The sequence below is a fragment of the Channa argus genome, chromosome 3, assembly GCF_033026475.1.
Source record: "Channa argus isolate prfri chromosome 3, Channa argus male v1.0, whole genome shotgun sequence".
Taxonomy (NCBI): Eukaryota; Metazoa; Chordata; class Actinopteri; order Anabantiformes; family Channidae; genus Channa; species Channa argus.
This window is the reverse complement of record NC_090199.1, coordinates 397,731-410,058: the sequence shown is the minus strand read 5'-3', so window position 1 is coordinate 410,058 and position 12,328 is coordinate 397,731. Positions and strand designations below refer to the sequence as shown.

General features: G+C 43.7%; 1 protein-coding gene across 3 annotated transcripts in view; it reads left to right on the top strand.

Annotated features, from left to right (window-relative positions):
* LOC137123352 (spectrin beta chain, non-erythrocytic 1) overlaps window positions 1–11,956 on the top strand; it is a 37,995-nt gene extending 26,039 nt beyond the window's left edge. For all 3 annotated transcript variants that reach the window (XM_067496941.1, XM_067496940.1, XM_067496942.1), the window contains 17 exons: window positions 2,097–2,360; window positions 3,093–3,317; window positions 3,678–3,767; window positions 4,022–4,300; window positions 4,394–4,524; window positions 4,716–4,920; window positions 4,997–5,371; window positions 5,457–5,701; window positions 5,783–5,921; window positions 6,208–6,292; window positions 7,184–7,380; window positions 7,699–7,805; window positions 7,882–7,930; window positions 8,686–8,897; window positions 8,982–9,155; window positions 9,387–9,429; window positions 9,543–11,956. In XM_067496941.1, coding sequence (XP_067353042.1) covers window positions 2,097–2,360; window positions 3,093–3,317; window positions 3,678–3,767; window positions 4,022–4,300; window positions 4,394–4,524; window positions 4,716–4,920; window positions 4,997–5,371; window positions 5,457–5,701; window positions 5,783–5,921; window positions 6,208–6,292; window positions 7,184–7,380; window positions 7,699–7,805; window positions 7,882–7,930; window positions 8,686–8,897; window positions 8,982–9,155; window positions 9,387–9,429; window positions 9,543–9,761 — 3,039 coding nt within the window. In that variant the 3' untranslated portion in view covers window positions 9,762–11,956. The remainder of the gene's footprint in view (window positions 1–2,096; window positions 2,361–3,092; window positions 3,318–3,677; window positions 3,768–4,021; window positions 4,301–4,393; window positions 4,525–4,715; window positions 4,921–4,996; window positions 5,372–5,456; window positions 5,702–5,782; window positions 5,922–6,207; window positions 6,293–7,183; window positions 7,381–7,698; window positions 7,806–7,881; window positions 7,931–8,685; window positions 8,898–8,981; window positions 9,156–9,386; window positions 9,430–9,542) is intronic.
* Window positions 11,957–12,328: the final 372 nt, after the last annotated feature.

Genomic DNA, 12,328 nt, shown 5'->3' with positions numbered 1-12,328 from the left:
TGGGACACTGAGAGGACTGAAGAGAGTAGACAGGAGTACAGGGAGATACAGCGTAAGGTGAAGATAGAGGTGGCAAAGGCCAAACAAAGAGCATATGAGGACTTGTATGCTAGGTTGGACACTAAAGAGGGAGAGGTGGATTTGTACAGGTTGGCCAGACAAAGAGATAGAGATGGAAAGGATGTGCAGCAGGTTAGGGTGATTAAAGATAAGGATGGAAATGTATTGACAGGTGCCAGTAGTGTGATGGGAAGATGGAAGGAGTACTTTGAAGAGTTGATGAACGAGGAAAATGAAAGGGAACGAAGAGTAGAAGAGGTGACTGTTGTGAAGCAGGAAGTAGCAAAGATTAGTAAGAGTGAAGTGAGGAGGACATTGAAGAGGATGAAGAGTGGAAAGGCAGTTGGTCCTGATGACATACCTGTGGAGGTATGGAAGTGTCTAGGAGAGGTGGCAGTAGAGTTTTTGACTAGTTTGTTTAACAAGATCTTGGAGAGTGAGAGGATGCCAGAGGACTGGAGGAAAAGTGTACTGGTACCAATTTTTAAGAACAAGGGAGATGCGCAGAGCTGTGGCAACTACAGAGGAATAAAGCTGATGAGTCACACAATGAAGTTGTGGGAAAGAGTAGTGGAAGCTCGGCTAAGGGCAGAGGTGAACATTTGTGAGCAGCAATATGGTTTCATGCCTAGAAAGAGTACAACAGATGCAGTATTTGCTTTGAGGACACTGATGGAGAAGTACAGAGAGGGTCATAGGGAGTTGCATTGTGTCTTCGTAGATTTAGAAAAAGCGTATGACAGGGTGCCGAGAGAGGAGCTGTGGTATTGTATGAGGACGTCTGGAGTGGCAGAGAAGTATGTTAGAGTGGTGCAGGACATGTATGAGAGCTGTAAGACAGTGGTGAGGTGTGCTGTAGGTGTGACAGAGGAGTTCAAGGTGGAGGTGGGTCTGCATCAAGGATCGGCTTTGAGCCCCTTCTTGTTTGCTCTGGTGATGGACAGACTGACAGATGAGGTTAGACAAGAATCTCCCTGGACTATGATGTTTGCAGATGACATTGTTATTTGTAGTGAGAGCAGGGAGCAGGTGGAGGAAAATCTAGAGAAGTGGAGGTCTGCTCTGGAAAACAGAGGAATGAAGCTTAGCCGCAGCAAGACAGAATACATGTGTGTGAATGAGAGGGACCCAGGTGGAACGGTGAGGTTACAGGGAGCAGAGGTGAAGAAGGTGCAGGACTTTAAGTATTTAGGGTCAACGGTTCAGAGCAACGGTGAGTGTGGAAAAGAGGTGAAGAGGCGAGTGCAGGCAGGTTGGAACGGGTGGAGAAAAGTGTCAGGTGTGTTGTGTGATAAAAGAGTATCAGCGAGAATGAAAGGAAAGGTGTTCAAGACGGTGGTGAGACCAGCAATGTTGTTCGGCTTAGAGACTGTTGCACTGAAGAAAAGACAGGAGGCAGAGCTGGAGGTTGCAGAGCTTAAGATGTTGAGGTTCTCTTTGGGAGTGACGAGGATGGACAGGATCAGGAATGAGTACATCAGAGGGACAGCTCATGTTAGATGTTTTGGAGATAAAGTCAGAGAGGCCAGATTGAGATGGTTTGGACATGTTCAGAGGAGAAACCGTGAATATATCGGTAGAAGGATGCTGAGGTTGGAGCTGCCAGGCAGGAGGTCTAAGACCAAAGAGGAGATTTATGGATGTAGTGAGGGAGGACATGAAGTTAGTTGGTGTGAGTGAAGAGGATGCAGAGGACAGAGTTAGATGGAGGCACATGATTCGCTGTGGCGACCCCTGAAAGGGAGCAGCCGAAAGGAAAAGAAGAAGAAGATTAACATTTGTTAATATTTTGATTAAAATAAATGTAAATGCCTCCACATCCAACATTTATACCAAGTAGTGAAGTTTTGATGTAATCCTATAAGATAAAGCAGAATGATTTATGATTTTCTTCTGTAATCTCAGCTTCACTGTTTGATAATTTAGCATAGAGCTGTGAGTGAACACAGTTACTTGACCAGACCTAAACCAGACCTTTACAGAGGCAACAAAACACTGAAACCTTGCTGCACTTTACCTGGTTTGGCCCTTTTCAGGATGGCATGCTTTTGGTTTCGGAGAAGCCGGAGACAGAGGCGGTGGTGAAGGAGAAGCTGTCAACGCTCCACACCATGTGGCAGGACCTGGAGTCCACCACCCAGACCAAAGCTCAGTGTCTGTTTGATGCCAACAAGGCCGAGCTGTTCACTCAGAGCTGTGCTGACCTGGACAAATGGTTGAGCGGCCTCGAGGGCCAGATCCAGTCTGATGACTACGGCAAAGACCTGACCTCCGTCAACATCCTGCTCAAGAAACAACAGGTACACAACAACATTATTGCAGTAGTACAAGAAGTTATGGTACTAGCAGTGGTTGATAAGAGCTTATTTGTATTGTGTTGAGTATTTCATGCTTTAATACTTTATTTTTATGCTGTAGTATATTTAACTGTGGCTAAACTAAATTATGATCAGGTTTATAGACCTTTTATAAATTATGTTGTACAACATGAAATACTGCATTTATACTAATGCATATGGTATTACAAGTTATAAATGTTTGGATAGGGGGCTTAAGTATTTTTACTGTGACTTAATATATTTCATAGTCCTTCAGTACTTTGACCTTCTAATTTTTAAATGAAGAACTTTTTATTTATCTTTAATACTTAGACCGTTACTACATCATAATATGTAAAGGATCTGTATACCTTCCCACTTGCCACTACTAGTAGTAATAAATATACTCACTTCATCAATGATGGGATTTCTTGCAGTTTTAGCACTCTGACGTGCCCGCTGCTGGTGATGTTGTAGTATTAGTTATATAAGCAGTATTAGATCAGTATCAGTGCATTGTCCCTATTAATGTTTGCTCTAGTAGTAATGTTAGTGCAAGCAGTATCAGCAGTACAATTAGCAGTTGAATGAGAATCAGTGTAATAATATCAGTGGAGGTGTTTTTAGTACAGCAGCTGTAGTAGCACTGTCAGATGTAGAAGTATCAGCAGTAGTCAGGGTCTGACTAATCTCCTCTGACTAAACCTCCTGCAGATGCTGGAGAACCAGGTGGAGGTGCGTCAGAGGGAGGTGGGGGAGCTGCAGAGCCAGGTAAAGGCTCTGGGTCAGGAGGTGAAGGACACGGAGGAGGTGGATGGCCGAAGACAGGTGGTGGAGAAAAAGTTTCAGGAGCTGCTGGAGCCACTGAGGCTCCGGCGGAACTTCCTGGTGGCGTCGAGAGAAGTTCACCAGTTCAACCGAGATGTCGAGGATGAGATCGTACGTAGAACTGGGTCAGATACTAGACCTGGACTATGGCTTTTATGTTTTTAACAATAAACTGTTCCTACAGTGACTCACTGCAGCCCTAACATTTTCATGGAGGAGCTGATCAGAGTCAGAGTTCAAATCTCTGTGTAGTTTCCAGTCAGTCACACTTGTATGGAAATATTAGCACGACTTTAAGTTTAAAGAAGAAAAACAAGAGAAATGAAAATAAATGATGTATTGTTTTGACATTGAAGCTGCTATCTGGACCAACAGGATCATCTGATCTGTTCTGGTCCCAACTCTTCAGACTGTCAGTGTTTCTGTCAGTGTCAGTGGTTCTCAGCGTGTTTTTGTTGTTCTGTGTTCCAGTTGTGGGTTCAAGAGAGGATGCCTGTGGCCACATCCATTGACCATGGTCACAACCTGCAGACCGTCCAGCTGCTCATCAAGAAGAACCAGGTGAGAGAACTGGGAATCTGAAAGAATCTTAGACAGCGGGTAAAACCAGAAGGTGTCAGGCATCAGTTATGGAGACAAAGACCAATGTAGTGAGAACTGATTCTGAATGCTGATGATGTTCCAGAAGGACTGTACTGTGTGTCAGGGGGCTTGTATGTATGCTTGTATGTAACATTTACTTAGTTCTTACTTACTTAGTCCACAAAGGGCAAAGTAAAATGTTAATGATACTGATGTAAGTTCCTTCTCGTCAGACGCTGCAGAAGGAGATCCAGGGTCATCAGCCCCGTATTGACGACATCTTGGAGCGCAGTCAGAGCCTCGTACAGGATGAGTCCCTGAATGCTGGTGTGATCCGTCAGCGTCTGGCCAACCTGCAGGAGCTGTGGAGGCAGCTGATGGAGGAGGCGGAGCGCCGACACGGTCGGCTGGAGGAGGCCCACAAAGCCCAGCAGTACTACTTTGATGCCGCCGAGGCAGAGGCCTGGATGAGTGAACAAGAGCTGTACATGATGTCTGAGGAGAAGGCCAAGGTAGGCTTTTGTCCCCTAAGAACTTCAGATTCTCAGTGCCCCCACTCCTAAAACCCAACATGAAGCTGGGTTAACACTTATTCTGCATTTCAGGATGAGCAGAGCGCTGTCACCATGCTGAAGAAACATCAGATTGTGGAGCAGGCGGTGGAGGACTACGCTGAGACCATCCACCAGCTGTCCAAGACCAGCAGAGGACTGGTCGCTGATGGACACCCTGAGAGGTACAGACATGTTTGTGTCACCATCTGGATGAGTTAGGTTGCTGTAAACTTTCAACTGCTGCTACTAACCTTAGTCCATAGTCATTTACAGCTCTTGTATTCTGATATTACTCTCACCAGTGTATACGAACCAGTTCATCCAGTCCAGTTTGTCACTGCCCCAGTAACAGGACTGTGTGTGTGTGTGTCAGTGAGCGTATCAGCATGCGTCAGTCTCAGGTGGACAAACTGTATGCCGGCCTAAAGGACCTATCTGAGGAGAGACGGGGGAAACTGGACGAGAGGCTGCGTCTCTTCCAGCTGAACCGAGAGGTCGACGACCTGGAGCAGTGGATTGCTGAGCGGGAGGTGGTGGCCGGGTCGCACGAGCTGGGCCAGGACTACGAACACGTCACCGTATGTCACTGCCAGAACTCAATACTGTTACTACACCTGTTTGAATTCTGCTAATACTATTCTTGTCCATGCTAAGATGTTACAGGAGCGTTTCCGTGAGTTCGCCCGTGACACTGGGAACATCGGTCAGGAGCGAGTGGATGCCGTCAACCGTCTGGCGGATGAGCTGATCAACGCCGGTCACAGTGATGCAGCGACAGTGGCGGAGTGGAAAGACGGGCTGAATGAGGCCTGGGCCGACCTGCTGGAGCTCATCGACACCAGGACGCAGATCCTTGCTGCCTCATTCGAGCTGCACAAGTTTTACCATGATGCCAAGGAGATACTTGGTCGCATCATGGACAAGCAGAAGAAGCTGCCGGAGGAGGACGGTAGAGACCAGAATACAGTAGAGACGCTGCAGAGGATGCACACCACCTTTGAACATGACATCCAGGCTCTGGGAACTCAGGTCTGTCAGACTCTTGATACTTTGTCCTGGGATGTGCAGATAAAAAAAAAAGTTCTTTTCTCTGACCTTTGACCCTGTGCGGCAGGTGAGGCAGCTGCAGGAGGATGCCGTTCGTCTGCAATCAGCCTACGCAGGAGACAAGGCCGATGATATCCAGAGGCGGGAGAGCGAGGTGCTGGAGGCCTGGAGGATTCTGCTTGAGGCGTGCGATGGACGCCGGCTTCGACTCCTCGACACTGGGGACAAGTTCAGGTTTTTCAGCATGGTCCGAGACCTGATGCTATGGATGGAGGACGTGATCCGGCTCATCGAGGCCCAGGAAAAACCCAGGTACGGACAGTCTGCAGCGTGATAAAGGCATAATGTCAGTGTGGAGCTGTAATAACTGAAGCTGTGTCTCTGCATTTTCAGAGACGTGTCCTCAGTGGAGCTGCTGATGAACAACCATCAGGGCATCAAGGCAGAGATTGACGCACGGAATGACAGTTTCACAGCCTGCATCGAGCTGGGGAAAGCCCTGCTGGCCAGAAAGCACTACGCTTCAGAGGAGGTGAGCATGAAGAAGCCTGTGCTGAATCTTCTCAGGTCGAGGCCCGTTGTGCAGAAATAAAGCCAAATAACTTGCGAAGACAATATCCTACTGTACAGAAACAAGGACAATAATAAGAGGACAATCATTCTGTGATACAAAGGTGTAATTAACAAAGAAAAGGATAAATTTCCATCTTTTTTTGTGTAGGTAAGAAGCAGCTGACAAGCACAGTATCAGAATACCAAACAGTCAGTTATAGAGACAAATATAATCAAACAGTGTTGAATGTGGCCTTTGTGTTTAGATTAAGGACAAGCTTCTGCAGCTGACAGACAAGAGGAAAGAGATGATTGACAAGTGGGAGGATCGATGGGAGTGGCTACGACTCAGTAAGACTCACTCACTTTGTGTTTTGCCGCATTTGATGTCAGTGCTGAAATGTTTTCAGATTTGAATCAATTTGAATCAATCTTTAGTTTGAAGCTGGTCTAAAGCTTTGACCTTTGTTTTGAGGAGAAATTAAAAAGTTGCTAATGATTTGTGTCTGTTACAGATGATATCACATCCCTTCATTTCTCCACAGTTTAGTGTGATCAGCTGCAGCATTTTTACATATCTCTGCTGTAGCTGTCATCAAAAGTTTCCACAGTAAAACAATCAGAGTCATGGGAATGAGGTGAGACTGCAGTGAACAAATGTCCCATTCCTATGTCTCAGGGTTCTCAGTGAGAGCCACTAAAGCTTTTTTAGAAATTCAGTGGGACTGCTTCTGAGATGGTTCTCATGGTCCAGTTCTGTTCTGACTGCAGCTCAGACGAAATGCTGGCTTTAATGAAATGATTGAGATGTTTAATCTCATTTCAGAAAAGCAGTAACTGTCCTTTATTCAGAGGTCAGTTTGATCAGATCTGAGCACTGATGAGTCAGAGCTGATTGAGGTTCCTCGGGCTCTCCCCGTCCTTTAATTGAGCTGACCAAGCTTCTTCATGGCTCCCGTGGCTCTGACCAATCAGGAAATGCCGCAGGCATTTTACTCATCAGGACGACTCTTTGTTCAGATTTAATTAGAAATGTCTCCAGAGATGAGAGTAAGCGGCAAAGCATCTGAAGGACAAGGTTGAAAGGAACCACAGACCAGAGATGTCAGACCTGGAAGAAACTGATAATGTTCATGATTTCAGATTTTACACATGTAAAAAAAAAACAGCTATCTATGTACAACAGCTTCACATTACTGATAAATGTTTAAATCAGGGACTCTAACTTTCCTCCACCCTTAGTCCTGGAGGTGCACCAGTTCTCCCGGGACGCAGGGGTGGCCGAGGCCTGGTTGTTAGGCCAGGAACCCTACCTGTCAAGCAGAGAGATGGGACAGAGCGTGGACGAGGTAGAGAAGCTCATCAAACGCCACGAGGCCTTCGAGAAGTCAGCTGCCACCTGGGAGGAGCGGTTCTCAGCTCTGGAGCGGCTGACGACGGTTAGTGGGGGGGAAAAGACTCTTTTTTTCTTCCCCCTCCCTATTTTAGTATGTTACTGTCAAAAGTAGATTGTGATCATGTAGACAGTAGACAGTGACCTCGCTTTTCAAAATAAAAGCTTCAGTTCATCCCTTTTTTCCTCCTTTTCTCCTCTATTCTCTCATCCTTCCTTGTTTCTTTCTTTCTGTCCTTTCTTTCATCCTTCTCTCATCCTGTTTGAGTAAACATTTGTTCAGCCTCATGTCAGATGTTTCTATATGACATGATGTAAATTAAAACAATATAAATATAATGTGTGTCTGTGTTTGTATCCACAGCTGGAACTGCTGGAGGTGAGGAGACAGCAGGAGGAGGAGGAGAGGAGGAGGAAGCCACCATCTCCAGAACCAGCTGTGGTTCAGCAGGAGGAGTCTCAGCAGCAGAGGTGAAAGCTCCAGAAGAGAAACGTTTAGTGGATGTTAGAGGAGTTGCAGCTCTGACTGTTTTGTCTGTCTCTACAGCGGCATCATCACCCAGAACGGACTCTCCTCAGACCAGGACTCTCCTCGGGTCAGTACTCTCTGTAACATGGTGCAGTAAATCCTGTTTCTTCAAACAGCTTCAGAGACAAGTTGATCTGTGGGATTATTGTGGAGGAAGAACTTGCTGTTCGTTTCCACTCTTTGTTTTAATTCTTCTAACCCTGACTGTTTCCCACAGACTGCATAACTCACAACAGTCATATCTGTGTGTGACTGTGTTTATTTTATTCACTTCGCTTGCAGGTTTAACTTCCCAACATAGTTCATATGGCTACGGTTCAGTGACCCTGAGAGCTCAACACACTGTAACACAAGAAAACACAAGCAAACACAACCTTCAGCACTTTGACAACACAAGTGAAGCATTTAGAAATAACTGCTACAAGTACAGGGTTTGTGTGTTTGTGTGTGCTTTCTGAAGTTGCAGAATGTTATGTAACCCTAACCCTACCCTTACTGTATGAACTAATAACTCATATACATTTGCATTTATATTTTAGTTTTCAGTGCACATCCAGGCAAGACAGAATCACAGAGTTCTGTCACCATCTGGATGGTAGAAATGTCTCCAAATTCAGCTACAATTATAACTACTGTTTAGGAGAAAAGGTAACATGACGTACCTGAGGGTATTCGATGTGGATATAAACAGAAAAGTTAATAGGCTGTGTCAGCAACATCACTTTTGTTTGTGATGCATCAATACACTCTGTAACAGCATTAGGAGGGGTTTTCTTTTCAACCTGATGTCCATTAACTGACTGTGTAACTGACTGTGTTTAGGATGGTGTCGACGGTGGAGATCTGGTGAACGGCTTGGCTGAACGCAGCTCCAAGGAGCCCAGCCCGGCCCCCTCCCCCACCTCTGACAGGAAGACCAAAACCAGCCAGTCGTCCACACTGCCCTCCAGGAACCAAGACTCATCCTCACTTCTAGAGGGGCTCCTGCACCGCAAACACGAGTGGGAGGGCCACAACAAGAAGGCATCCAACAGGTATTATTAAAGATCCTCTGCAGTGGGAGACGTCCCACTCCTCTCAGCAGTTCACCACCTCATCCTGCTGCTCTGGATTTGCAGGTCGTGGCACAATGTGTACTGTGTTATCAACAACCAGGAGATGGGTTTCTACAAGGACAGCAAGGCGGCAGGTCTGGGAGTCCCCTACCACAATGAGTTACCCATCAGCCTGAAGGAGGCGACGTGTGATGTGGCTTCAGATTACAAGAAGAAGAAACATGTCTTCAAACTCAGGTCAGGGTTTTTCTTAATCCAGGTTTAGTGCTCTTTAAATTTCAAAGAGCCTTGATCAAACTATGGTCAGCCTGGTACTGGGTTAGTTGTTTTCAACTTTTTTTGTTTAACAGCAGGTATGAGATTAAAAAATCAACATTGGATCATTTTTTTTCTTTTGTCTGAACAAACTCAACCCAGCCTTCAGTCTCTCGGTGCCTGACTTTTAAATGTCTCCGGTTCTGGTTTCAGATTGACTGACGGGAATGAGTATTTGTTCCAAGCCAAAGATGAAGTAAGTTTGATTCTCAAAAGAATCTGTCAGTTTTATCTGCACAAACACGTGATCATTATAATAGTGTTGCCTGTTACCAAACCTGTTGGATTCTGATTCTCTGACCTGTGTAGGAGGAGATGAGCACCTGGATCCAGGTCATCCTGAACGCCAGTACCGCAGACCGCTCCGACGTGCAGGGCAGTAACCCTGGCACGCCATCGACTGGGCGCGCCCAAACGCTGCCGGCTTCCGTCACACTCACTACTGAGTCGAGTCCAGGCAAGAGAGAAAAAGACAAAGAGAAGGACAAGGAAAAACGCTTCAGCCTATTCAGCAAGAAGAAGCAGTAGAAAGAGAACACAAAGCACTTTGGTGAAACTGGTTAAATCTGGACACATGCTCTGATGCAGAACATTTCATATTTAGCTTCTTGAAAATTGTACAATGACTCATGACCTGCCTTCAGCTGGAAACTGTGAGAACTGGAATCTGCTTCAGAGTGTCTGTCCACATTTTAGCCACTTTTAGCTCCACGGAGGTTTTTTCCCATAATAAAGCTGCTGAAACATCTCTGATACTCCATATTAAAGCAGCAACATTTGCCAAAACCTCAGTGAAAACTTCATAACTCTACCAGATATTAACCCCCAACATTTCCTGTTTAAACAGACCAGGGTTCAGTTTGAAAAGTCTTAGATTTTGGAAACAATCCTGATATTTTCCAGAAGAACTGAATTTGAATTGTGTCTGATTTTATGTGTTGGAACCAAGGTGTGGCTCTACAAAGCATGTTAGACACCCCGTATGTGCTTTTAGAGGATTTTAAAAAGTTACTCCTTTACAAACAAAGTAGTCACACATGGTGACATCCCTACTGAACAGCCAATAAATGGCAGGAAAAGTTAAAATGAGGAGCTGCAAATGATAAAAGTTTCACCAAAGTGTCTGTTCTCAATGCAACTTTGTTTTCTTCTTTCTTCTTTTAAAATTTTTAACCTTCTTTGTGTGGTCAATAGAGTGGCAGCAAGATGTCGCTCAGGTCAAACAAACACTGCCTGTGAGCGAGAGCATTTTAGACGTTTAGATATAACAGCGGTTCATTGTCGACATATGGATGAACTAACATGGAGAGCCTTTAGACCTTTTTTAATTTGTGATGGATTAAAATCAATAATGCCTCCATGTGACCCTCATTAGGACTTCTGGAGTGTTTGGGCTGGACTTTGAGTGTCTGTACTTTTCTGTACTATTTTATTTAAGCATGGGTCTTAACTAATTTTGGCTTCTTTTCTTAATCTTAATATTATTTTGCTGACAAATATATTGCTCAAAGTCCTAATAGGTAATAGCTAAGTTCCTCACACAACAGTAACGAACAAGTCGTTCACATGTTAGTATCAAAGGAAACTTAAGTATTTCCATTGTTAATGTGTTGCAACATTTAAAACAGAGGTTTTTATTTCATAAAAAAAATCATTTCTCAAGACAAAAGCTACATTTTAAAAAATGTCCGACGTACATTTGTTGTACGTATTTGCTGGTTTGTCTACTAAACCTGTCCCGTTTGTCAGTTTTAGTTTTTCGACGAAGAGCCATTACTATATCCCAACATCAAAACTTTTCGTCTATTTATTGGTCAGATTATTCACAAAGCCTTCACTGAAACTGTCCCCGCGTAGCTTGTTTGACGATTAGAAACCGCTGTTACGTCACATCTAAATCAAAAATGCTGCAATTTTCTTTCTTTTTGTATGACATCATTCAGGACCACACTCCTTATATTGTTTTAACAACATTGTTAAATTTATTTTTAGTTTTCTGAAATTTTTTATTTTTCTACTTTTTTGAAATGTCTTAGGGTGTCTTAAGAGACAACCTACCTTCTTCCCTGCCATTGAAAAATTGGACCAACAGTGCTTTTTATTTCTTTTCTTTTTTTTACTTTTTAGCCTTCTGCCACAGCACAAACTTTTTCTTTTTGTCTTACAGCCACTCACCTTTGAGGAGGTGTATAATGTAGAAAAGTCCACTTGCATGCTTTATGAGGCTGATAGACGTCACCTATAAAGTGAAACTAAAAATAATCTTTTTTAATGTTTTTCTTTGTTCTTTCTTTGGTTCGGATACTTCTATTTCAGATCATGAAGATCAGTATGTATAATAAACAATATGAAACCTTATGTTTAATGGTAGACGTACGTCATGTACTGCAGACAGTAGGTGAGGTACAGCCGTGGCGAAATGAAGGTTGCTTGCTTGTCGTTGGCTCTTTGCACCGCACTGCATTCAGATTTTCTGCTCTTTGATACTCGTGTTGCTCTCCGTCACTGTATATCTATTGTACTGAACATGTATGGAAGTTAACGCCATCTTACTGCACAATCAGAATTACAGCTATAGGAATGAAGAAGAAGTTGTTTAAGGCCAAATATTTAAACAGATGTTAGACCATAAAGGCTTTTCTCATGTATGAAACTGCACCTGTAGACTTTAAAGCTCTCTCTCTGTCAAATATGTGTGATGTCATTAAAGCTTTTAAACTTTACACACCAATTGATTGTCTTTAAATTATGTATTTCTAAAGAGAGATTACAATATGAGGCATTATAAGCCCCAAAACTGTGACTGTGTATAAAATGTTATTTCTAATCTTGTTGCACATTACTTTTGAAATTTGCAACAAACTGTTGTCATTGTTCGGCTAAATTAAGAATTTTAAGAAAATTACTACCAACTAAAATTATGGATCAAATACATGAATTTAGTGACCTAAATAATACATGAATTTAGTGACCTAAATAATATTCTGTCCTGTCAGGACTTTTGATCACAAACTGAAATGATAGGAGACAATAATGGATCTTTAGTGTCTCTTCTTCAATGTCATAAATACTGGTTTCATTGTTATGATAAAGTC